General features: G+C 43.4%; 1 protein-coding gene across 3 annotated transcripts in view; it reads left to right on the forward strand.

Annotated features, from left to right (window-relative positions):
- Window positions 1-1,281: 1,281 nt before the first annotated feature.
- The window catches only part of acd (ACD shelterin complex subunit and telomerase recruitment factor), a 45,211-nt gene continuing 18,988 nt past the window's right edge, over window positions 1,282-27,504 (forward strand). For all 3 annotated transcript variants that reach the window (XM_070897959.1, XM_070897960.1, XM_070897961.1), the window contains exons 1-7: window positions 1,282-1,490; window positions 16,117-16,241; window positions 19,160-19,250; window positions 20,159-20,238; window positions 20,324-20,368; window positions 21,512-21,555; window positions 26,170-26,351. In XM_070897959.1, coding sequence (XP_070754060.1) covers window positions 1,290-1,490; window positions 16,117-16,241; window positions 19,160-19,250; window positions 20,159-20,238; window positions 20,324-20,368; window positions 21,512-21,555; window positions 26,170-26,351 — 768 coding nt within the window. In that variant the 5' untranslated portion in view covers window positions 1,282-1,289. The remainder of the gene's footprint in view (window positions 1,491-16,116; window positions 16,242-19,159; window positions 19,251-20,158; window positions 20,239-20,323; window positions 20,369-21,511; window positions 21,556-26,169; window positions 26,352-27,504) is intronic.

Below are 27,504 nucleotides of genomic sequence, written 5' to 3' on the forward strand. Positions count from 1 at the left end.
CAGGTACAGCAGGCGGTTAAGAAAGCAAATGGCATGTTGGCCTTCATAGTGAGGGGATTTGAGTACAGGGGCAGGGAGGTGTTGCTACAGTTGTACAGGGCCTTGGTGAGGCCACACCTGGATTATTGTGTACAGTTTTGGTCTCCTAACTTGAGGAAGGACATTCTTGCTATTGAGGGAGTGCAGCGAAGATTCACCAGACTGATTCCCGGGATGGTGGGACTGACCTATCAAGAAAGACTGGATCAACTGGGCTTGTATTCACTGGAGTTCAGAAGAATGAGAGGGGACCTCATAGAAACGTTTAAAATTCTGACGGGTTTAGACAGGTTAGATGCAGGAAGAATGTTCCCAATGTTGGGGAAGTCCAGAACCAGGGGCACAGTCTAAGGATAAGGGGTAAGCCATTTAGGACCGAGATGAGGAGAAACTTCTTCACCCAGAGAGTGGTGAACCTGTGGAATTCATACCACAGAAAGTAGTTGAGGCCAATTCACTAAATATATTCAAAAGGGAGTTAGATGGTCCTTACTACTAGGGGGATCAAGGGGTATGGCGAGAAAGCAGAAAGGGGGTACTGAAGTTGCATGTTCAGCCATGAACTCATTGAATGGTGGTGCAGGCTAGAAGGGCTGAATGGCCTACTCCTGCACCTATTTTCTATGTATGTTTCTATGTAATGGGCTGAAAACTGACTGGACACTGAAGAGTGGCTGGAAAAGAATTAAGGGTGGCGACCAAAAGAAAGATTGAAGAAGTAGGTTTTAAGAAGATTATTGAAGTGAAGCAGAGAGATAACAACATGGAAGAGTTTAGGAAGACCATTCCTGATTATCGGAGCAAGATAGCTGAAGAGAGAGCAGAAGGGAAGGCGAGAGTAAAGGGAAAAGCTCCTGCGCTAAACAGGATGGCTTCTGTGTTGTCAATATTGAGTTTAAGGAAGTTATTTCTCATCTCAGACAATATTGCTTAAATTGGGAATACACAGTGGTATTAGAAATGTTTATATGAAACTTTTAAGTGTATTAAAATCAGAAGTTTCATTTATTAGTAAAATACTTAAAAAATAAAAAAAGAGCAGGAAGTACTGAAATTCGTCGTTATCAGTCATATTCCGTGCCATTCAATATGCTTAAATGGCCTGGAATCCCTTGTACATTAAGGAACCTTTATAAATGCACGTCAAATAAAACTGGACGTTCAATAATTATTCTCAGCTCCACAATCTTCCTGCTGGCTTTGGATCGATCCGCGCGCATGCGCATTGCTGGGACCCGGGGGCACTGCGCATGTGCAGCGGGAGTTCGGGGCCTGGCGGTCGGGCTTCGCTGTGGTGGGAACGGCGGGAGGAACATGTCGGCTGCTCCGGGGGCCACCTGAACATGAGATCCCACACCGCGCACATCGGACGGCCGTGGATTGTGGAGCTGCTGCTGACACGCGGAACAGCCAAGAGCCAACACAGGCCGGCGCCAGCTCAAGTCACTAAGGTAAATCAGCCGATATTGGGAGTCAACGAGCTATAGCTTAAATCCGGCGGCAGGTAGTCAGTAATGTGCCACACCAAGCTTTGTCACTTGCCCTCACTGAAAACCTCACCAACTAATCACATTTGTTTTAGTACCCTAGAATCTCTTGCATATTAAGGAACTTTTATAAGTCCCCTGGTGGCTGGTTAAAAGGTGGAGTTCTGGGAGCAGGCTTCTGATGTGCATTGTTAACTTGGCTCAGTTGGTAGCATCCTTGCCACTGCTCGAAAGTTGGGAGTTCAAACACCACAGCAGGACTTGAGAACATAATCTAGGATAACACTCCAATGCAGCAAATACTGAAAAAGTGCACTATTGTCAGTTACTTTTTTTTTGCCAAGCCAAACTCTGGGCATCTTTTTCTGCTGGCTCAGCTGGGCATTTGAGATCTCAGCACAAATTTTAAGAATTGTCCTGATGTCTAGGTGAATATTTCTTCCTCAAACAACAAACAAGAAGCTCATTATTTGATCATTGTGTCAGCAATCTTGGCTCTGGTAGCATCCACCTCTGACTCTGGTTCAAGCCCCACTCCAGAGGCGTGAGCGCATAATCTAGGCTGATACTTAAGTGTAGTACTGAGGGAACGCACACCGTCGAATAAGATGTTCAACCATCTCAGGTGCACATAACAGATCCCATGGTAGGTAATACATGAAAAAGAGATGGGGAGTTCTATTGGTGTCCTGGCCAATATTTATCCCTCAACCAACATCACTAAAACAGATTAGTTGGTCAGCTACATCCTGCTGTTTGTTGTAGGGCCCGGTTCATGTCCGGACCGGGGTCAAGCATGGTTGCGTCATTGCCCAAACCCGATTCTCAGTCATCCTCGCTGCCATGCTCCACCTCACAGTTGATAAGCTCCCCGCTGGAGAACCAGTGGGAGGCTGTTCAACCGTTGCCGTCTCCAGGCCAGGTCCAAGATAACTCCAACCTCTGTCGTCGACCTACAGTACGCTGACGACGCCTGCAATTGTGCACACACACAGGCTGAACTCCAGGACATAGTCGACGTATTTACCGAGGCATATGAAAGCATAGGCTTCACGCGAAACATTAGTAAGACAGGGGTCCTCCACCAGCCTGTCCTCGCCGCACAGCACTGCCCCCCAGTCATCAAAATCCACGGCGTGGCCCTGGACAACGTGGACCACTTCCCCTATCTCGGAAGCCTCCTATCAACAAGAGCAGGCATTGAGGATGAGATCCAACACCGCCTCCAGTGCGCCAATGCAGCCTTTGGCTGCCTGAGGAAAAGAGTGAAGATCAGTCCCTCAAAACTGTCACCAAGCTCATGGTCTACAAGACTGTAGTAATACCCGCCCTCTTGTATGGCTCAGAGATGTGGACCATGTACAGTAGACACCTCCAGTCGCTGGAGAAATACCACCAGCGATGTCTCCACAGGATCCTGCAAATCCCCTGGGAGGACAGACGCATAAACATTAGCGTCCTCGTCCAGGCCAACATTCTCAGCATTGAAGCACTGACCACACTTGATCAGCTCTGCTGGGCAGGTCACATAGTCTGCATGCCAGACACAAGGCTCCCAAGGCAAGTGCTCTACTCTGAGCTCGTCTGCGGAGGACGAACCGAGGGCGGGCAGAGGAAACGTTACAAGGACACCCTCAAAGTCTCCCTGATAAAGTGCGGCATCCCCGCTGACACCTGGGAGTCCTTGGCCAGACTGCCCTAAGTGGAGGAAGTGTATTTAGGAGGGCGCTGAGCTCCTTGAGTATCAGCGTCGAGAGCATGCAGAAATCAAGCGCAGGCAGTGGAAGGAGCGTGCGGCAAACCAGGCTCCCTGCCCACCCTTTCCCTCAACGACTATTTGTCCGACCAGTGACAGAGACTGGTTCTCGTATTGGACTGTACAGCCACCTAAGAACTCATGCTAAGAGTGGAAGCAAGTCTTCCTCGATTCCGAGGGACTGCCTATGATTGTAGGACCTTCGTGCATTCAAATTGGCTTCTGTATTTCCTGGCATTACAAAGTAAGTATATTTCAAAAGTACTTCTTTGGCTGGTGAAGTGCTTTGGGACGTCTTGAGGACGTGGAAGATGTCATAAATGCAACTACAACAATATGCATTTATATAGCACTTTTAACATAGTAAAATGCTCATAGATGCTTCACCGGAGCATTAGCAAACAAAATTTAACACAACCACATGAAGATATTAGCAGGTGACCAAAAACTTGTCAAAGAAGTAGGTTTTAAGGGGAGTCTTAAAGGAGGCAGAGAGGTTTAGGGAGGGAATTCCAGAGCTTAGCGCTTAGACAGCTGAAAGCACAGCCACCAATGGTGGATTGATGAAAATTGGGGATGCGCAAGAGACCAGAAATAGAGCGCAGAAATCTCAGGGTTGTAGGGCTGGCGAAGGTTACAGAGATAGGGATGGAGTGAGGCCATGGAGAGATTTGAAAACAAGGATAAGAATTTTAAAATTAAGATGTTGCCAGAATGTGAGCCAATGCAGGTCAGCGAGCACAACAGTGATGATGAATGGGACTTGGAACGAGTTAGGATACGTGCAGCAGAGTTTTGGATGAGCTCAAGTTTATGGAGGGTGCAAGTTGGGAGGCTGGCCAAGAAAGCATTGAACTAGCTGAGTCCAGCGGTAACAAAGGCACGGATGCGATTTCAGCAGTAGAAAATGAGCAGGGAACATAAAAATGGCGGACAGGAGTCAGCCATACAGCCCTTCAAGCCTGTTCCGTCATTCAATAAGATCATTGCTGATCTTCGACCTCAACTCCACTTTTCTGCCTGATCCCCATAGCCCTTGATTGCCCTAGAATCCAAAAATCTATCTATCTCAGCCATAAACATACTCAACAACTCAGCATCCACTGCCATTTTGGTAGAGAATTCCAAAGATTCACAACCCTCTGAGTAAAGAAATTTCTCCTTATTTCAGTCTTAAATGACCGACTCCTTATCCTGAGACTATTCCCCCTAGTTCTAGACTCTTCAGCTAGTGAAAACAAACTCTCAGCAACTACCCTGTCAATTCCCCTCAGAATCTTATATTTTTCAATGAGATCACCTTTCATTCTTCTAAATGCCAGAGATTATAGGAAGGGGCAGAGACAGACGATGTTACGGAGGTGGAAGTAGGTGGTCTTTTCATTCATGGGATGTTGGCGTAGCTCGCGAGGCCAGCATTTATTGGCCTTGAGAAGATGGGGGTGAACCGCTGTAGTCCGTGCGATGAAGGTACTCCCACAGTGCTGTTGGGAAGGGAGTTCCAGGATTTTAACCCAGTGACGATGAAGGAATGGTGATATATTTCCAAGTCAAGATGGTGTATGACTTGGAGGTGATGGTGTTCCCATGAGCCTGCTGCCCTTGTCCTAGGTGGTGGAGATCGTGGGTTTGGGAGGTGCTGTCGGAAATGCCTTGGTAAGTTGCTGCAGTGCATCTTGTCAATGGTACACTGCAGCAATGGTGCACTGGTGGTGGAGGGAGTGAATGTTTAAGGTGGTGGATAGGGTGCCAATCAAGCTGGCTGCTTTGTCCTGGATGGTATCTAGCTTTTTGAGTGTTGTTGGAGCTGTACTCATCCAGGCAAGTGAAGAGTATTCCATCACACTCCTGACTTATTTCTTGTAGATGGAGAGTATATGTGGTCAGAATGCAAGCTTGTTCTTTCCTTCATCTCATTTCTCCTTCTGGGGTCTTGGTGCAAAATGACTCAGCATTTCAAAGTGCTTTGATACTTTTCCAAGAGCTGTAATACGAAAGAAAGAACTTGCATTTCTAGAATGCCTTTCATGACCTCAGGACCTTCCAAAGCGCTTCACAGCCAGTGAAGTACTTTTGAAATGTAGTCACTGTTGTAATCAGGAACTAAATGAAAGCCTTTATTTTACTTGCCCAGCCTCTTAGCAGCAAAGATGTGAATTCAGGCTGGCCGAAGAATTGTGTTATCGAATCTAACACACAAAATTACGAATCAAAGAAATGCAGACCTAAGTCATCAATCTGGCAGTTTGCAGTTCTTTTTCTGCACATGATGCTTGATATTGTAATTGAGTGTTAAAACATTTATGTGATTATTTAATTATTTCTATGTGGGCTTTGATAGTCTTGTGCTTGTTCAACCATTGGTAGACTGTGGATGAGTGTTCAGATATCAAAATACTGATTCCTTGAAGGTCAAGTATGAGATGGCTGAATATGATGAGGAAAACCTTCATCAAACTGCCAATGGTTCAGATACATACTGGCACTCGAGACTAAGGAATGGGATTTATATAGCAGCACTCCCATCTCAACTGTCAGACAATTCACATTCTCCCCCATCTGTTGCAATTAGCTTTCCACAGCTCCTACAATTGCCAAGGAATTGGCTTTAGAATACAATACAATTCCACAATCAAATTATTAATGATATGTCTGCAAAAAAAAAGTGTTGCCTTCAGGCAGTGATGGATTTAACAAAACCACAGCACAATGGACAACATTATTAAAATGTAACTTTATGTGCTGTACAAATTAAATCAGTGAGCAGAGCAGTCTCCAAACAGGCCATTTTTTTGCAAACAATGAAATCCCTGGCATTCTAGATTTTCATTGTGGAGTCACTCATCTCTTAAAATGACGCAATACTTTGGGTGACAAGAAGATATGTTTATACTTCTATCCGATCAGTCACTTAAGTTGGGTAGCTGAGGACCTGTTGCCTGGCCTACAAGGATTGAAAGGGAGGAATGAGAAAAACTGCCAGAATATTTCATACTAACTTGTGGCTCATAATTTGCTTATGGGTTCTCTTGTGCTTGCTTGTGTAATTAACTCTCTGCATCAGTATGTAATGTAATGTAATTGGCCTGTCTCAAGATTTCTTGGCCTTGATTGGTGTTAATTTAAGTCCCTGTGATATATAATAAAATATATACATTACTTAAGCATAAATACACATTTTCCTTTTTGTCTCCTCTTATAGGACCCAAGTTTCCACATGATTTGCGCCTGATTTTTAGGAGCAACTGGTGGAGAACGGACTATCTTAGAAATTGCAATTCTCCACATTTTTTTTTCTGCAGTTCTAGTCAGGTAGAACAGTTCTACTTTGGAACAGAATTTTTTCTTCAAAAGGGGGCGTGTCCGGCCACTGACGCCTGATTTGAAAGTTTCCACAGTGAAAACGTACTCCAAACTAAAGTAGAATGGAGCAAGTGAAAATTTTTGTAGAACTGAAAAAACCTGTTCTACACATTAAAAAATCAGGCGCAGGTTACAAATTAGGCGTCCAGAACGAGGTGGGGGGGGGGGGAGGGAAGTCATTAAATTCTACAATAAATCCTTATTTATACTTCTACAAATATTATATAAATATATCCAACCTGAATAAACATTTATAAGCAAAGAAAAGATTAAATAAACCATCTTCCTACCTGTGTGAAAGTGCTTCAGGCACGGAGAATGCTGCAGTCAGCCTGAGGCGCCCGTTTTTCCCGCGGAGGGGGGGGGGTAGGAGGCGCCCGTTCTTTCCCGTGGGGGGGGGGGGGGGAGGCGCCCGTTCTTCCCGCGGGGGGGGGGGTAGGAGGCGCCCGTTCTTCCCGCGGGGGGGGGGGGGGGAGGAGACAGTGAGAAGGCTGCAAGTGCTGATGTGCTGATGGCAATGTGCTTTTATTAAAAAAATGTTCAAAAATTAAACAGCTACAAAGAACTACAAAAATGGCCGAGTGCCAATTTTTTTCACACTGAGCATGCGCCAACGCACACGCGTAGCGTTGCCGGCAGGAAAAAAAACTAATTTAAATAGTACCCGCCCCCTCCCACTTACAAAATCGGCGCGAGTGTAGGCTCCGCCCCCCCTGGGCGCTGCGCCAGGCAGACAAGGAGCTGCAGAATGCTCCAGAATCGCGATTTCTTTTTTTTAGGTGCGAAAAACGGGCGCCCAGCTCGGAGGGGCGCCCGTTTTTTATCGTGTGGAAACTTGGGCCCCAAATGTTGACTAGTAGCTCTAAGGTTCCACAGACGCCGGGCACTCTGTGGTACCTCACACAGGTGTCCATTATTCATTCTTGAGCTTTTGTAGTGCATTTTGGCTGGTATTTGACCAGAGCTGAGTCTGATCTGATCCACGCATATGCATTCGCAGCCATGATCACTGTATAGTGATAGGGAGAGTGCATTTGGTTAGAAGCCTGGCCTGGCCTTTGACCTCTAACCAGGGTTGAACCAACTGAGGTCCTCTTAATGAGTTTGGGGCAATGTTTAGACAGAGTCAGCCCAGTTCCTTGTAGAAGTGGGTCCACACGACAGAATTGCCCATGATGGCAACCTTGGAAGGGGTGGAGAGGGAAGGGGAGGTTAGACTCATTGTTGTGACCTCATATCTCTATAGCCTCCTCCAACCCTCCGAGATCTCTGCATTCCTTCAATTCTGGCCTCTCGCGCATCCCCGATTTTAATTGCTCCACCATTGGCGGCCGTGCCTTCAGCTTCCTAGGCCCTGGGCTCTGGAATTCATTCCCTGAACCTCTCCGCCTCTCTCTCCTCCTTTAAGACTCTCTTTAAAACCTGCCTCTTTGACCAAGTCACCTGCTCTGATATCTCTTTATGTAGCTTGGTGTCAAATTTTGTTTGATAATGCTCCTGTGAAGCACCTTGGGATGTTTGCTACATTAAAGGCGCTATATAAATGCAAGTTGTTGCTGTTGTCTGACTAAGATCATTTAATTCATCATAGACCAAGGAATTAACCTGGGTCCTGCTTGGTTAGAATAGCTGAATGAATAACTTGTTAAAGCATTGTGAAATGAATTGTATGCATTAAAATTAAAATATACACAAAAACATATACCATATGTTGAAAATTCTTCATTATATATTTATGCATGTAGTACAAGATGAAATGCTTATACTATGTGCCAAAATATAAATATCCCATTTTAACATAGAAACACAAAGAGCAGAAAATTAACAAATACTCTTAAGTATGTCAAAGTAAAATGTTAATAAATTCTAATCATCTATAACCGAATTCAATTTGAAATCATGGCCTTGCAAAATTGAATTGTAGTTTTGGATAAAGATGTGAAAGGAAATCCTATGTTATTTACCTCGATGAAAGGTTCTCACGGGATACAAATCTCGGCTTATGACTTAGGGCTCAATTTTTCTCAGTGGTTTGTGCCGTCTTTTTGCCATGCGCCGCTTTTTTTGCCATAAGTTAAAAAAAATTAAAGTTTCCCCAAGGAATGTGTGCCAGCGTACTCAGTTAATTACAGTTTTTTAAAGTTCAGTTTTTGTTACGTCATACCGGGTGTAACCTGATGTATGCGGCAATTTTTGTCAGTTATGTAAGTTTGCCCCCAAAAATTTCTCCTAGGTCGGCGTCTGTGACCACTCGAAAAACCTGGTGCGTTAAGAAACCAGCGCACGTTGAAAAATCGGCGCAGAAAGACGCCATTGTTTTTCAGCTACGTTTTGGAGGGAGTCAAAAACATTTAAATGTACATAATAAAGATGATTTTTGTTTTACCTTATGCATTAAATGGAAGTTTGGTGGAATTCTGTAAGTTTTCATTTTTTTTCAACTGACGTGCCACCACCGAATGTCTGCAAACAAGGGTCGGAGCGTCAGCCAGCAGAATCGGTCCCGCGCCCAGACATGGGCTCGGGGCTCAGCTGCAAAAGAAGCCCGGTGAAGGGTGGGAGGGGGGCTGTGAAAGGCACGGAAGGCATCAGAAGCCTGCACTGCCCATCAAATCAGGCCCGGGTGGGTGGGGCTGTGGAAGGTGGAAGGCATCAGAAGCCTGCACTACGCATCAAATGTAGCCTGGGGTTTGGGGAAGGGGAGGGGTAGGGTGGGGGGTTCCTGATCACTGCACTTGCTCAGACCTGGGTGTGGTCCATACAGATCTTGTGGGGATAGAGAACAAGGAATCTTGTCCTGCCTGCCTGCCATTTTGAGCTTCTTGCAAAGGTAAAATTTAAGCATGAGGGCAATACTGACACTGCCATACCTTGTGCATTCCTTTTGCATCATGGTGCTGCGAAGGAGACAATTGATTCAATGTTATTGCATGAGGAACCTCAGAGCCAGTAGGGTGATGGGCAGGAGGCCTTACCCACCTCGGGTATATCGAGACAGGCGTTCGTACCTGCACCTGAGTGATGCAGACTGTGTCAGAAGGCTGCGTTTCCGCAAAGAAGTTGTAACTGAGGTCTGAGAGTTAGTAAAAGCAGACCTGCAACCTAGAAGCATCAGGAGGACTGTTTTGTCAGTTGAAATGAAGGTGAAAGCTGCACTTTCATTCTATGCATCTGGATCATTCCAAGCTACAACTGGGGATGTGTGCGCCATTTCTCAACACGCAACACATGTCTGCATTCGACAGGTGACTGCTGCAAATTTTGCCCGGAGGAATGACTACATAAAGTTCTTCATGACCGTCCAGGCAATGTGTGACGGGGCTGTGGGCTTCTCCAGGATTGCTGGCTTCCCAAAGGTACAGAGCTGCATTGATTGTACCCACATCGCCTTGCGAGCACCTTTGCAGGATTCAGAGATGTACAGGAACAGAAAAGGTTTCCACTAATGTGCAGCTCATGTGTGACGACATGCATCGTATCATGTCAGTTGATGCAAGATAACTTGGGAGCACCCATGATGTGTTCATCCAATGCGAGAGCGTTATATCTGCCATGTTTCAGCAGCAGCCAGAAGGGCAGAGCTGGCTACTGGGAGACAAAGGGTATGACCTCGCCACCTGGCTCATGACGCCCCTACGCGCAACCTGGACGGAAGCTGACCGGGAATACAACATATCGCACATTGCAATGTGCAGCATCACTGAGAGGACCATTGGCATCTTGAAACAGCATTTCTGAAACCTGGACCATTCCAGGGGCTACTTGCAATACACCCCTGAGATTGTCAGTCACTTCACTGTTGTGTGCTGCATGCTACATAATATAGCCATCTTGAGGCAGCAGCAGTTGGTAGTAGAAGACCCACCAGAGGTGAGAGTGGCTGATGATAATGATGAAGAAGATGCAGATGACTAGGAGGAGGACGAGGAAGCCATGCAACTACCTGAACCCGGAGCATGACGGCGGAGGAGGGCGGGTCGTCGTGCCCCTTTAACGATTGCTCGAGCCTTGCGCCAGCAGCTCATCCGTGAACGCTTTGCTGCTGAAGGCTCAGTGGCAACTATTCCACATGGACCTTGTTTACTGTTTGGACCTGTTCCGTAATGTTGTGTTGTGTTAATGGAACAAATGTTGGAAATGCTGCTTGTTTACTTCAAAAAGTTGTTGTTAATGGAACAAATAATGTAAATGATTCAGTTATAATTTAAAATATATTTTATTAAAAGTTTAACAAACATTTGTTTGTACTTAATTTTAATAAACATATTCTTGCATCAAACATTAAAGTTTTCACTTAAGTTCACTTACAAACTTTAAGATCACTTACAAACTTTTACTTACTTGTAAATTTACATAACTTTAAAAAAACTTTTAATCTGAACAGTAGCAACAATAATAATAACTACAACAGCAAAGAAAGGCTGCACCCATCTCTCCTCTGCCTTATTCTAAGACCGCCCGCTGCGCTTGGTCTTGGTGACTTCAACAATGCCCGCAGGCGGTGGCGCAGCGTTTCTCGGGTTGGTACCAAGCTTATTATTTCGAACATCTTGGGTAATGCGCACTTCTTGATTGGGGAGGCCGGGGGGGGGGGGGGGGGGCAGGCAGTAATGTGGAAGGCCTGGCTTGGGCCTCTTCAGAAGCTGGTCTGGGGATTGGAGTGGGAGTGGCAGTTGATTCTGTCAATGGGTACGGGGTCTGGGTGTGTTCCCTTATTGCAGCAGCTAACTCCAAAATTCCCTCCCTCGTGCCGTGACAGTGTCTCAACTACCTCCAACATTCCCCCTTTCAGGTTCGCCGACAGTGTCTCATCTATCTTTGACATGCCCTCCCTCATGTTGAGCAAAAGTGTCAGCTACCTGCAACATTCGCTCCCTCATGGTTACTGATAGTGTTTGAACTACCTGCAACATTCTCTCCCTCATGTTCACTGACAGCGCATCAGCTAACTGCGACATTCCCTCCCTCGTGCACCAACATTGTTTCTGCTGACAGATATTCCCTCCCTCATGTTCCCAGACAGCATTCCCATTTCTTGTGAGTGTTGTTACGTCTTCCGACAGTCCCGATACCTCATCACCTATCCCACTGATGGTGTCCAGGAGTGATCGGATAAGGTCAATGCTCTCTGCACTCATTGCCATCATGTGAACCACATCTGTTAGATCCTGCACCTCAGGAGAGCGCTGTCGAGCTCTCCTTCCCGTCTTCACTCTGGGTGTGGCTCACAGCATCCCTGTCGGACCTGCAGCCTGGGATGGTGGTGCCCTGGGTGTGCCTCGCTGCATCCCACTGGGACCGGTAGCCTGGGATGGTGGGGCCCTGGGTGTGCCTCGCTGCACCACACTGAATCCCCAGCCTCGGACGGTGGGAAACCATGGAATGTTCCACCGCCACTCAAACCACTATTAGGGGAAGGGGCTAGCACTTCAATGGGCGGCACCTGCACCTCCTCCAAAGTGAGTACAACAGTGTGGACTGCATCCCCTCCCCCTCACCCCCATGCTCTTGGTCTGAAAGGTGGGATTGGAAGATGTTCTCTTCAGGCTTGTCCTCGTCTGAATCTTCATCAGGATTGGCCTCAAGTTCTGCAAAATATAACAGAACAGACAAATGGTTAGCAGCAGAGGAGGGGCAGGGTGGGTGGCATGAGTAGGCTCTCACAGCGCAGGCAGCAGGTTGATTTGAAGGACCACAATGAATGATAGCAAATTGCATCAACCGAAGCGTAGCTGACGGAGACGTCCCCATGAACCGAAGCATGGCTAGCCTGTGCAGTATTTAACATTTAGGAAAACCAGACTGGAATTTGCAGGACGTAACCGCTCCCTCGAGTGTGGACCCAGCTTGTGCAGTGGTGGTTGCTTTTCTCTTAAGTTAGGACCCATGAAAACAGCGACCCTCTTTTCCAAGGGTGTCAGTGGGTGTAGATTTGTCGGGGTGCAGATTTGTCGGGCCTCCTCCTGTTGGAGTTCTTTTTGTTTGGTGTGTGCCACTTTCCTCTGCACAGATGAAAATATAACTTTTTAGGGAGGGTGTCTTTCTGCTGGGTGGGACATATACAGATGGTCACATTTACAATTGCAATTCCATTGAAAAATGAAAATGTTGCTTACATTAACTACTTGATCAAGGTCCTGCCACTTTTTTGCACTGGCCTCCAGACCTTGGGGTGGTCACCATTGCACAGTAATCTTCTGCAAGTTGGTTCCAGCGTTTCTTCATTTCTTTGTATCTTTTATGTGACCTCTGCTGGTATCCAGCTCCTGCCATCTGCCTTCAATCACAGTAACTAGTGCCTCCACTTCATCCTGTAAGAAATTCTTGGTCCTGGCTCTGCGTTGCATCCTGTATTAAAACTCCGATTTTTCCAATGATAATTAAAGTTCTCACACACGCAATTGGCTCTTTAAAAATGGCCGATTGCGGACCGAGAGCTGTACTGCGCATGCGTGTCCATAGGAATCATGTCAAAAACGTCCTTTTTTTCCCCCCATGCATGCGCAAAAGGGGCGGCATCATTTTTTCAGCGCAGACATTACACATTTATTTTGTAAAACCACAGGTATAACCGTTCACAGGTAGCGCCACTGTTTCGGCAACTGCATAAAATTTTAAACGGTACAACTCCCTCCATTTTTTCATGAAACCCTCAAATCACTGGCTTTGGTCATAGGATTTTACGATAGGTTCCATTCTTGCTGGGAATGACTTATTTTTGTCAACACAATTGGAAAGAAGCATAAGATTTTAAACAAGGAAAATGATAGAATTGAAGAACATTTCTTGATTAATTTAGATGAGGTAGGATTGTTTTTCTTTCTTTACAAGAATGTGTCTGCCCTTTTCACTCACCAATATACATGCTTCAACTGTAAGAAACAATGTCTTTCCACACAGGATCAGAAATTTGTTTTTGATCGCCATCATCTCTACTTCGCACCATAATCTTAATCAGCTTTTGTCATTCATATTGGCACCCTTCTTAGTTGTGTAAAGTTTCTGTTTTGTAACAAGCAGTGTGTGAACATTGTGAAATAATCGTGATGGTAAATAAATGCCAGAAATGAAACACTCCTTTGAGGTGAGCTCTCCAAAGATTGACCCCAGTGTACCTTAGCCTCAATCTCCATCTCTGAAAAGTGCATTATATTACAACATTTCCATCTTGCACATCAGTTATATTTGCCAGCCTGCTTGGAGCCATACTGGTCAGTTTTATGTTGTGGACTTGTCTTCTTGGAATGGGATTGAGGTGTAACTAAATTGATCTTGCTTATGAGCTGGAGCAGAGAGTCAGGTCATCAGTTTGGCTGGATTCAAACCTAAATTATAGTGATGGCAATACATTTTGGCACTCAGTGCATGTATACCATCTTTATTAAATATATTTTGAAAATGTATGTGTACCCATGTTCAAATTGTGTTAAATTGGCCAACTTAGTTTGGATCAAAAATTTTAATTTGACATGGCCCTGTAGATGCAATCTACTCTGCAGCTTATTTAATAACCATTTCAGAAATGGGACCAGATGCTTGCTAACAGCACATGCTGAGCTGAAGTAGACAGCCATCTGCGAGTCTCAATCAGTAGGATTCTATTCCTGTTTGAATCTGCATTGGGTGGTTGAATTTTTGTTGAGTTTTCTTTATTAACGTTGAAGTATTCTATTAGTGGAAACACTGTTTATGGTGCAGTTGGTAGCTTGATGTATGTATTGCAGTTCATTCAGGCTTTGAAAATGTCTTCTGCCATTAATGAGCTGATATCATAAACGCCATAATGTTATGCAATTATTTTTCCAATTAAATTGTGCAAACATATATTGTCGACAAAAATGCCTTGCCATAAACTACATATTAAACAGAAGAAAGATGTAGACATAACAGATACTGTACTGAATTTCAACAAAGTACAAAAATCATCCATCAAATGGAACTCCTAATGATTTTAACTGTTAAATGCATTAACCTCAGATTGTAAATTGCATTATGCTTGCCAACCAGTTGGTACTTCTGATGTGCACATTGATATCTTGTAATAATGCCTCAGTGTATTAAATGTTCAGATTATCTGAGTATATGACTGAAATGTGGGTGCTGACTGTGTTGTACAATTTGTTGATGATGGCTTGGAGTTCGGCCTCTGAGTGTGCGCAGACGCATACTGTAGTTCGATGACAGAGGATGGGACAACCTTGGATCTAGCCTGGAGGCGACATAGGTTGAACAGGTTCCCATTGATTCTATAGTTTAGTTCCACTCCAGTGGGAAGCTTGTTGACAGTGAGATGGAGCATTGCAGCGAGGAAGATCGAGACCCTAAGCAAGTGCTCTACTCTGAGCTCCTACACAGCAAGCGAGCTCCAGATGGGTAGAGGAAACACTTCAAGGATACCCTCAAAGTCTCCTTGATAAAATAGAACATCCCCACCGGCACCTGGGAATTCCTGGCCCAAGAGCGCCCAAAATGGAGGAAGAGCATCTGGGAGGGTGCTGAACACCTCTAGTCTCACCGAGAGCATGCAGCGGAAGGAGTGTGTGGCAAACCAGACTTCCCCACCCACCCTTTCCTCCAACGACTGTCTGCTCCACCTGTTAGAGACGAATTCCCACATTGGACTGTACAGCCACCTGAGAACTCACTTTTAGAGTGGAAGCAAGTCTTCCTCGATTTCGAGGGACTGCCAATGATGATCATTTGTTTTATAGGTGTTCTATATATTACTGATTTGGAAAGGGCAGGCATTTATATTCCTTGCACTTGGAAGCTTTTGCAAATCTCCGACTATGGTGACAGAAATCTTGAGTATCTTCCTTTAACCATCTAAACTTTTGCTGGAAATGTGCCGTCTCAGCTTTTGGCCATAGTCAGATGCCGATGAGATTTTTGATGCTGAGTGCAACTTTATTCATTATCTACCACCTTTAGTTAATTCATTTGTGTGTTTATATACCGATCAATTAGAATGTTGTCTCCACCTTGACTTGTGTGAACGAACAGCTTGGCTGCTGTCTTGTTATCCTCTCATAGATGTTTGAGATACTGTGCTGTCAAGTATTATTGATGGTCTGTGTAACTTCCGAAGAATATATTGACTCAAATCATAACTCATGCCATAGAGGTAGCAGGAAAATACAGTACATTTTAGGAAGTTACTGTTATCGATCACAGATCAAAGTAATTGGGAGTGATTTAATTTGGAGCTGTTACTGAAATTGTATAGCACCATATTAGATTCCCTGTCTAGATTTGGTGCTCTTCACTATATACATTTATAGAATCCTGCTTTTCTCACTCATGCATTTAACAATTTGGTACTATATTAGTGATTAATCAAATTGAGTTAAAGTTGTTTGTCAAGTAGGAGCTTTGTTGTGAAATTAATACTCCCAACTGTCAGATTGCATTGTGAGTTTTTGGAATATAACCTTAAGTGAGATTCAGTTACATGTGTGTTTTTTTTTATAGTTAGTTCCACCTGAGAACTGGATGAATGAAGCTGAATATGAACCTGCTGCCATTGTCCACATATCAGATCTCAAACACAGCATTAAGGCTGTGGTGACAAAAGGAGCCAAAAGTGACCTGGAGCAGTAAGTGATTACAAATAAAAATGTAGATTTCTGTTACTTTGTCGTAATTACATTTTTGATGACCTTAGAAAGACCAACTCCTTAGACAGTACAGTACATAGTTAATGCAAAAATAATCCAACTGAAGGCTTATCTATCTCTTCCTGTAAAAGAAAATCTTGTGTCCATCACACTTGAAAAGTGTTACTCCTCAAATTGCAATGTATGAAAGTGTATGTCACACTAGCGCTTGCTCGATTGAAATACCATATTCAACAGCAACAAATCACAACTGAACAGCTAGAACATGTGCCATTAGGCAAAAGGAGCATCTTTTTTTGAAAAGAGAATTTAAAAAGGAAATTACCAACAATTAGCCTCTAATTGAGCTCCAATTTAATTTTTTTTTTACCTAGTGTCTTCTGGTGGGCTTTCCAGTCTTAAAATTGTGCCCTCTAACACATGTAATTTTCTTTTTATTCATTTTTTAAAATATTTTCTTTTACACTGGCTCAGTTATGCATGCTCAACCTTCAACTACACACGATCCTCACTTGCACGTTTGTAGGAACATCCCTGTCGTGATCTTCTAACTCTACAGGAGATTGTCCATTTCTATTTCTAATTACATAACAATCACCAGAGGCGCAATGATTTATTTATATCCTTCTGCGATACATGACCAACAAACATTTATTTATGTAATTACATGGTATTGCTTGCATAGATTTATTTATGTAAGTAACAGCGATATGTGAGGGGCTGATTTATTTATCTGTTGTAGGTGAGATGAATACAATTTATTTACATATCACTTTTTGTTTAAACCCATAAGCAACACTTTGGAAGATGTGCTCCAATTTTTTATTTACTGTGGCTCGAGTCTTCAGACCAGTTGCTCGTGTAACGCGCAGAGGTTTGTTTAGTCCATGCAATGAAGTCATGTCCACATAAATATCTTGTCTTTTTCTATTAATTTATTGGGCCGTAAATTGCGGCCTCTCCGAGTGCGTACAATGTGTGCATGCACCCGAAGAGACGTTGCAAGTGCCAGTTCTCAGCATGCAATGCACATGCGCCGAGAATCGGCATTTGCGAACTGTCAAAATGTCTCGAGACAGAGTACACGCATCCTCAGGAGAGGGACTTTGGGTGAATATTTGGGCTATTTACCCAAACTCCTGCCGAGCGAATGTCCTTAAAACTCTTACACCTGGTAAAAGTAGGCATTACCAGCGTAAGAGTTTAAAAATTAAATGTTATCACTCATTTTTATATTAAAACCCTGTCCATTAAGGTAAGTTTATTTTTACCCCTATTAAACATATTTTTAAAAAAATTAAACATTTTTTATTTGTCTAAAACATTTAATTAAATTCAATTTCAATTAATTTTAAATATGTGAGGTGTCTTTTTTATTTATTGTGTTGTGTTTCTGTGTTTTTGGTGGTGTTCTCATCGATAGTAATGGGAGCTCGTACAAACGGAGCTCCCATTTATTATCAATGAGAATACTCCATGTTCATTGGTGGTCCAGGCCCACGTGATCCCAGGTTGCGCTTGTGTTCCTGGGATGTGTGAGCCCATACGCTGGATTGCGAATGGAGCCCTCAGACGCAAATATATGTTCCTCTGGGACCACCAGGTACTTTTGTTTTTTTTTAAAAATTTGGCCAGAGGCATCCTCCCGCTGGAAGCCTTTGACCGCAATTTCTGTGCCATTATTGTTTGATTCATACCAGGGTCACCTGGTCACTTTGGACCAATCAGATCTTGGAGAATCAACTCAAGAAACCATATGGCACGACCATGTTGCACTCTACCTAGCCTGTGTGCTCCATTTTCTTTCCAATCTGTGTCTGCTCCCTTGCTCCCACCCAAGTGCTTGTTCTCTAGGTTTACCACTTTCTGATGGCCTATGCGCTTTATTGCGGCTACCACGCTGCTTTCATTCGACTTCCCTAATGCTTGCACCCAAGTCTGCACTCTTCAGACTGTTTAAAGAAAAGCAGAAGATTTACTGCTCGAGGTCACTCACATTTTATATAAATAACTGATAGGATAAATTGAAATATATTGTTAACTGTACCTACGTAATGCACTCTTGGCTTTTCCACTTTGTTTGGATCATAAGTATGGGCCACTTGTGGAATATCTTTTCTGTATTTGTGTAATCTTATCTCAGTTGGTAGCACTCTTGCCACTGGATCATATAGTTTAAACCTCATACCAGAATTTGAGTGCATAAGCTAGTCTAACAACCTAGTGTAGTACTACGGGAATACTGCATTGTTGGAGGTGTGCTGTACTTGGAATGGAACGTTAAACCAAGGTCCCATTTGCCTTTCCGATGTCTGTTAAAGATACCATGGCACCCTTGAGTTTACCTGGTGTGGCCAATGTTGCTTCCTCAACCAATACCAGCATAAACAAATTAACTGCTTATCCATATTTTTTTGTGGGATATGTTGGTGTCTGTGACAACAGTCACTGCACCTAAAGTGGTTAGAATCATAGAATGGTTACAGCACAGAAAGAGGCCATTCGGCCCATAAGCTTGTGCTGGCTCATTACAAGAGTACTTCAGCTAGTTACACTCACCTGCCCTTTCCCTGTAGCCCTGCAAATTTTATTTCCTTCAGGTACTTATCCATTTCCCTTATCACGACTTAATGTGCTTTGAGGTGTTTCAGAGATGTGGTAAAGGGACATATAAATGCAATTAGAAAAAATCTTTAATGTTATCTGATTTAAGTGTTTGTTTTTTTATGGTTTTTACCGTACTTTATGTAAACTGAGTTCAGACACTATAGATTCATGAACTAATATAAATTTGAATTTTTTATTGTCGTGTGTTTCTCTGACACCTTCAGCTCATTGCATACACCCTGGTAAAAGCTTGTATATCGGCTACATGTATTTCTGTTCTCAATTTTCAGGGAGGAGGAGAATTATACATTCAATGATATCAAAAACAAAATAATTATTTTGAGAAAATTCAGTGTTGAGCTCAGATTGGAACTGGAGCTGGTAAGTGATGAAGTTACGGTACATTAATTATATTTGAGTTTAATTTTGGCTTTGACTTGCAGTGTAGTAAGTGGGACAGAGGTCAACCTGATGCCCCACAAGTCTTTCTAGAAATTCTTGTGAAGGTAAAAATGTAAGTAAAATAATAGTGGAGTATTTTTAAAATGATTAAAGATTTTGTTTGGATGCATAAAGATTGCTGCAGTGAAATAATGCTTTCAGACAGCAGTACAGTATGTTGGATGTCAATGCAGAAAATCATTGAGTCATGAGATTCAGGCTTCTAACAACAACAACTTGCTTTTAACATAATAAATGCCCCAAAATACTTCGTAGAGGAAGTGATGCTAAACAGCGGTAAAAGTTACCTAAAGCATGGCTAAAGAGAGATTTTGAGGACAATGTTGAGAGAAGTGGCTAGCGAGAGAGGCTTAGCGATGGAAATTCAGAGTAGGAGCATGATGGCTGAAGGCTTTGATGGAGCAGATGGAGGGGTAGATGCACAGGGTGCTGGTGATGGGAGAGCCATTTAGATATTCTCAATTGTTGAGATAAGAAAGTTGCACTTGGCTATGGCGGTAACAATGGAGGGATGGAGAAAGGGTCAGAGTGGTGGGTGGTTCTTGAGAAGATGATCCTTAGATTGCCCTTACTCTCTCGGATGATCTAGGAGTAATTGGAAAATTTGACTCAGCAACTTGGCCAGTCATGTACCAGATATGCTCAAGCCTTGTGACCCTTAGACTTAAGGGTGCAGAGGTCATGGTGGGGGTGGATTTCTCAAAGTGATTTATCAATCTTGACTGGTGAACAGAGACATCTAGGGATCACCCTATCTATTAGATGCTGTAACCTCATGAACTGCCTTCTGCAACTACTAGTAATGTTAATCTTTTTTTTCCCTTCAGAAAGATTGTGAATTCTATCTTGTAGTTCAGGAGTTGAAGATCTTGCCAGCAGAAACGGGGTTTTCTGATGCATGTTCCTGGTAGGAGATGTTCTGTGTATATAAAGCATTACAGTCATTGTTTTTATAATGTCTTTTGTTAAATAGCTAAAGTTTCAAATTTCAGCAACTTGGATCCTGCTGTTCAGAAGAAGTTGAGAGAATTTTGGCAGTAAGTAAACAGTATTTTTAAAGCTTGTGAGCATCCCAGGAATTTTATAAGAATAAAAGTTTAACTGAAGTAAGAATTGGTGAGAGTTGGTAAGAGGGCTCCATCAGTTTCACCTGCAGCTGGCCTCTTAGGATGGGATGGATGCCAGGGATGGGTGACTGCCTCTGAGTTATTTGGATTTCTGTTCCCTCAACCCTCCACCTCGCTACATCTCTCCTACCGTCAAAATTCCCCATATAATCTATCTCTTTAACCAAGTCTTCAATCACCACCTTTAACTCCTGTTCGGTGACAATACCCGCCGCTTCTTTTTGTGAAGCCACTTGGGACATTTTGTCTAGTTAACTTGCTATACAAATGCAAATTGTGTCACTGTCAGTTTGCTTCTCATTATAATCACCAGCCTGGACTGAATAAAGGAATCACAGGGCCATCTCTTGTATCTTTCCACGTTGCTCCAAGATATTTTCGCATTAGAATTCACCAAGGGTACTTTGTATTTCAATGTATCTTGTTCTTTATTTGATTGTCCTGCTATTTTGGCAATTCCCTGTGGAAACAGTTCAATTAAGATTTTAGTCTGAATATAGCTCCTTTTAAAATCTCAGCCAATTTCTGAAATCATTCTTTTATCTCCTTTGTATTTTTTTTCTGGTTTAGGGCAATGAAGATCAAATGATTTAATAAAAATTCTCGTGAGAGGGATCCTGAGGCACAGTGCATTGATGTTTCAGTGTGCTGTGCTACAGAAAGTACAGTTTTCCCAAATTCCCCTCAGTCTCAACTAGACTGTCAAGTAGTTGACGAGCATAATCAAGTCACTTTCCCAAAGGAGAGATGGAAAATTACAGGACATACAAACCCCAGGCTTTCTTGCATAATTTCTGTGGACTGTTTATCGAATGGCATTGATGAAGGCCTTGAACCAAGTGGAAGGAGCCCTGAAAAGAGGAAAAATAATGAGAAGGGGGCACTACTTATTTTCCTCAAAAGTCTTACCAGAATTTTTCAGATTTCAAAATTAACAGATCTTTATTTTCATATAAAATTATGGTTCTTCAATTATTATATAAAATAGAATTAGAAAAATGTATAACATTAATGATTGATGAATTGAAACTCAACATTCTTATAATTTTACAGAAGTCATGTGAATAACATGAACGTGCAAGGGGGGTCATTTTCTGGTAAGTTTCCTCTTGATTCCCTCTCTTTCCACACCGCCCCCCCCCCCCCCGCTATATACACTACTACATTTTGATGTTAAATGATGTCTTACTTTGGCAAAGTTTGGTTTTAAAATGTGTAGCTGTTATGACAAAAGCACTGGTGTCAAAATCCACACCAATTCAATGGTCAATTGATGTATAGCTTCAGCATGTAACTTGAGTGTAATTGAATTCACAGTGTAAAGTTAAACTTGGAATATGGAAACCTCTGCACCTTGTTTTTAAAACAAAAACTAATTATCGTATGTAGAGGAGACTTGAGCATGTTTATGCATGCATCAGTTGTGTTTTAGTTTGCTGTGGCGGGAAATAGCTTTATCAAGACTATTTGACATTTTACAGCAGAAATCAGCGCTTAAATTTGTGGATATTTTTCTAATGGCCCAAAACTTACCGTCCTGATGATGGCGAACTCGCAGTGTTTGCCGTCAGTTCACCTTTGAAACTGACCGCATCTTTGGGATTTAGCACACGCATAGCCTAACGCGGAAATCTGTAGACGTCCCCCGGAGCTGGCAATCAGGGATATCAGATCTAATGAAAATATTCCCTTTTCCGAACAAATATTGCTGTGATTATTTGCGCGAACATCTTTGCGGCCTTCTGTGTATGCGCGCTGTTTACTGAAGCCATTCATGCGCACTACCCAACAATTGTGGCCTGCACTGTGGGCCATGTTTTCCTCCGCTCTGTAAGGAGAAGGCCACTGGATCCTTTGGTGGCTGAGGGGGGAGGGGGAAGGGGGGAGAGAGAGAGAGAGAGAGAGAGAGAGAGAGAGAGAGAGAGAGAGAGTGGGGGGGAAGAGAGAATTATTATTTTTAAATTAATTCAATTTGTAATTTAAAAAAAAAAATGTATTCATGATATTTCAGTTTTTACCTTAACCCAATGTCCCAATTTTTCTTTCTTTCTCTATAATTAAAAAAAAAAGATTATTTTTAATGTTTTCTATTTCCTGGTTCCATGTCTGAGAATTCTACATTGTGATTGGCTGCTTAGACAGCTTGTTGACATCACACCAGCTCGCACAATGGGATTCCCACTATACAACAATAATTTCAACTGCACATCGGAAAAGCTGAACATCTCGGCAGAGATTGTGAGATCTTTGTGAGAAACCTACTTCGGGGCTGGCGGCAAACACATTTGCTTCGCCGCTGACCCGCAAATTACGGGCATTGTTTTTTTTGTGAATTTTGTACTCCTCAAAGTGGAAGATGTTAATGCTGAAGAATGGAACACTTCCCATGTCGGGCACCCAGTTTCAGCATTAAGCATTCCCAGGTCAAATCATCATCATCATAGGCAGTCCCTCGGAATCGAGGAAGACTTGCTTCCTCTCTTAAAATGAGTTCTTAGGCGGCTGAACAGTCCAATACGAGAGCCACAGTCTCTCTCACAGGTGGGACAGATAGTCGTTGAGGGAAGGGGAGGGTGGGACTGGTTTGCCACACGCTCTTTCCGTTGCCTGCGCTTGATTTCTGCATGCTCTTGGCGATGAGATTCTAGGTGCTCAGCGCCCTCCCGGATGCATTTCCTCCACTTAGGGCGGTCTTTGGCCAGGGACTCCCAGGTGTCACTGGCGCACTGGAAGCAGTGTTGAATCTCGTCGTCAATTTCTGCTCTTGTTGATGGGAGGCTCCCGAAATATGGGAAGTGGTCCACGTTATCCAGGGCTGTGTTGAGGATCTTGATGACTGGGGGGGTAGTGCTGTGCGGTGAGGACAGGCTGGTGGAGGACCTTTGCATTACGGATGTTTAGCGTAAGGCCCATGCTTTCGTACGCCTCAAAGGGCATCTAACAATGCCACAAACGGTATGCCCAGCATCAACTTTAGAGGAGTTCCCATGACTACACTGCTGTGGTAATTTTTTCTTTTTCACGCACCAACTATCCTGTGCCAATTAACACCAACGTCGGGCGCTTTTATGGGACCATGCTCACCAGTTGCTGGTTTGAGATGGCCCAAGCTAACTTCATGTACAATCCTTAAAGACAAAGTAGACTTTTGTGCCAGTACTTGAATCCAGATCTGAAGTGAAAGACTAGCCCTCCCCATCTAGTCTCACAATGTAATTTGTTAAGCAAGTAAATTCACAGTCAATTCGTGATCACAGATGTCCAATCTGGTGTTGAATAGAGGACTGGTTCTTCCTAACGGGATTAGGCAGATAAGCCATTTCATGTGGCTCGTGTACATCTTGCAACTGACTCAAGAATGACATTGCCAGAGGCCTGGTAGAAGGCCACTTGACCATCTGCTCAGCCAGCAAAAATCTGACTAGGAGATGCCAGTGCTTGATGGCCTGAGGACACGATTTTTTTAAGGTAAATTTGGAATTATATTTTAAATTTTGCATCGCAGTGACGCAGTGTATTAATGCCAGATGTTTTTTTTGGTGTGCGATCTATATTGGGAACACACAGAACTACAGTGGAAATTAAATGCCTTATTAAGAACAGCAACTTTGTACTATGTACATTTCTGTTTTTAAAAAAAAAATTGCTCAATTTTCCTATCCTCTTCTGCAGATGCTGACTTATGCTGGGTTTAATTTCACACTCACTTGCAGCCATCTTTTACTTTGCCCAAGTGGCTGTTCTTTGTGTGTGACGCTAGACAGTGAGCACCTGTAGGCAATTCACCTGCAGGGACATCTTCTTAAGCAGTCTCTCGGAGTCGAGGATGACTTGAAGAAGAAAAACATTTCCGTCGTTGATTTTCCTGCGGCATTGCTTCTGTTGCTGTCGCTGTTTGGGGGCAATATTGATGGTGATGACAGAGCGAATTAGGCGGTGGTCCGTCCAGCAGTCATCAACTCCTGTCATGACGCGGGTTCTGCGTGCCCCCATGGAGGTGGCATTCTACTTCTAGTTTGTCTTTCCAGAAGAAGATGTAGCCACCACCTTGTTCTTTGAGCTGGCCTTCCCCTGCCCGCTGGGTCTCGCTTAGGGCAGCGATGTCTAAGTGTCCGAGTTCCCAGGCAATGATAGCGGTGCGGCGTTCCGGTCTGTTGCTGTTGGGGTTGTCCATGAGGATCCTAATGTTCCAGGTCCCAAACTTCATTTTAAAGTGTAGAAGATGCCTGTGCGTGAATTTTTTTAACGTGAGGTGGCCGTTGCACACCAGCTACCACACAGGCTTGACAGAGCAAGGTGTTGGTCCAGTGGCAAGGGGATCCAAAATGACTGGAGACCAGGCTCTGCTGTATGGATCTAGTTCATACACACATGCATACTCCTACTGTCCTCCTTCCTCCTTTCCACAGGAACTCTCTCCTTGAGATTCACAGTGTAGTCCTCGCAGCACCTCACCACTCCTTGGCATCGACCTCGCCGCTCCTGGGCTTCCGACCTCCGCTCTAGGTCCCGACCTTCTCTCCTCCCGCTCTGGGTCTCGACGTCTGACTCCACCTGGGCCTCGACCTCTGACCTCCAACTTCTTCTGGGCCCCGGCCTCTCCGCTGGGCTCGGCCTCGCTTCACGACACCCCACTAATCCGCTCCCTGGGCTCCTGTGACGTCGAATGTAGTCACCCTCTTAGCTTTTGTTGCCCTCTCTGCGCTGCTTGTGCTGCTCCACGTGGGGGCTGGCTGCTACTCTTTATCCTCGGCCGCCAGTGGCGGTATTCCCTCCCAGGTCGGGGGGTCGGTGCCCCTGCAGGGGCTTCATTCGTGCACTTTACAGCAGGGGTCAGCAGATAATAATCAGGACCGGAAATCATGGTTGATTTCCCCATCTCCATTGTGTCATATTTGTAGCATTCAAACTCCTCAAGTTAGTTAACTGAGCACAGACCAGGAATAAAATCTGAGCCCTTTTGGTTTGTATGGTTTATTGCTACACTCCACAGTGCCTTTATCCATATAGCCATCAGGAGAGCTTGGCCACATCACACTCTGATTAAAAAGATTAAACACTCATTAAAATTGAAGCCCAGGTTGATTACAGGACGAGCACCAAAAGAAACAATTACATTTCACAAATTTATAATCTATACCAGCTTGTTACAAATTAATTTAGAGTATGATTTTGAAATTATATTTCACAATATGCTATATTTTAGATTTTTACTACATTTTGGTTATCCTCGAGGCTCAGTAGTAAAATGCCAGTGTTTCCCTTTGCTGGTATTGAACTACTTCATTTGTTCAGAGATGTAAATAAGCTGTTTCATCATATGATCATAAATCCCTATGCTTACAATTGCTTTTAATCTGGAAAAAAGATTGTTTACTCTGAAACAATTTCTGTAACCTAGTTTTTTTTTCATTTGTTCCTGGCATCCATAATGCCTCTGTCCAGCCCAAGGACTTTTCCATGAGCATCGTTAATCCCATTTGGTAGATGTGTCTGGGAGGTGCATTTGAACAATAAGAGATTGGACACGTGCCTGCCACTTTTGCTCTGTGATTACCTGACCTAGGCTGGCAAACCATTGTTTCTTTGACAAATATTAATGGCACTTCACATTTGATGGTTTCTTGTAAATAGGCTGAGTGACTTGGAAATGGTAGTTTTGCTGGTAAACCATGACAGAATAAAGGATTTTGTTTATGTTGTATTTTTAGATATCTGTCTGTCAAACCTGATAGATGCAGCAGTGGAGGACGAAGTTAATTCACTAAAAAGTACTATTAAACTCTGCCTTGATCTAACTGATAGTTCCAAAGCTTCAGCATCCACATCACCCTTTCTTTTACCATCAGTGAATCAAACTACAGGATGGAAAGCTATGAGTATAAAAGATAAGGTACAGTATTTTCAATTGTTTTCTTATTTATTTTCAGTTCATGCTATTGTGTGTGTTGTGTGAAAGCAAAGTGAGGAGGATTAGAGTTCAGTCGGGGTTCAGTGGGTTATAAAATTTCGACCTGGGTTCATGTTCAGTTCAAATTTATGGAGTGAAAGTCTTCTAAAACTCTGATGACTATAAAGGTCTGAAGTGAAATCCCTTGCCCCCTCCTATTTCTCATCTACAATCTGCCGCTCGGCGATATCATCCGAAAACACGTCGGGTTCCACACGTTCACTGACAACACTCAGTATTACCTCACCACCACCTCTCTCGACCCCTCCAATGTCATGAATTTGAATACGGAGATTCCATACAGGCTGAGCCTGTTATCAAGCCTCAATCCAACTTCTGTTTAATCGTTTGAACAATTAAAAAAAAGAAGTGATTATTGGCTGTAAAACATTTGCGGCGTGTAAAAAGGTGAGATTCATTCCAGCAGGATCGTGATCGCCCTTTTCAGTGGGGGGCAGAGCTATGAAAATTAGCTTCCAACTGTAAAAGTTGCAAGAGAATATGCAGCGCCGAATAGCATGTCTCCAAGGAAACCTAAGCCATTGTTCTAACTACAGCCTAATCAATGATTTGTGTAGGTTAAGCATGACTGCTTTGCTTTTGTACTGTATTTTTTTAACAGCTTCATCAGCTTCTCATCTCACCTTTTAAAAATTGATGTATCTTAACCCCCTAAGTTTCTCTCCTAGTCTACTTCCTTTAAAGTTTTATATTTAGTGCCTTCTCATTCTTCATCTTGAAATGAATCACTTTACCTGCTTTAAATTTCATCTGACATTTATCTGCACAATCTCACCTCTCGATGTGCTCCTGAAGTCACCTGCAGCCCTCTTCACAGTTAATTGTGCTCTCTATTTTTGTCCCATCTAAAATGTTAAGATTGTACCCCTATACTTCAGTTCAGATCATTTATTTGTGTATATTGAGAAGAGCAAAAGTCCCTACAGTGACCTGAGGAAGACCACTGTTTATATCCCTGCAATCTGAAAAACATTCATTAACCACTATTCTCTGTTTTCTATCCATTTAATCAGCGATCCTATCCATGATGCCATCTTTCCTTTAATACTGTGTACCTTAATATTTGTCAGCAATC

The sequence above is a fragment of the Pristiophorus japonicus genome, chromosome 13 (genome assembly GCF_044704955.1).
Source record: "Pristiophorus japonicus isolate sPriJap1 chromosome 13, sPriJap1.hap1, whole genome shotgun sequence".
Classification (NCBI taxonomy): Eukaryota; Metazoa; Chordata; class Chondrichthyes; family Pristiophoridae; genus Pristiophorus; species Pristiophorus japonicus.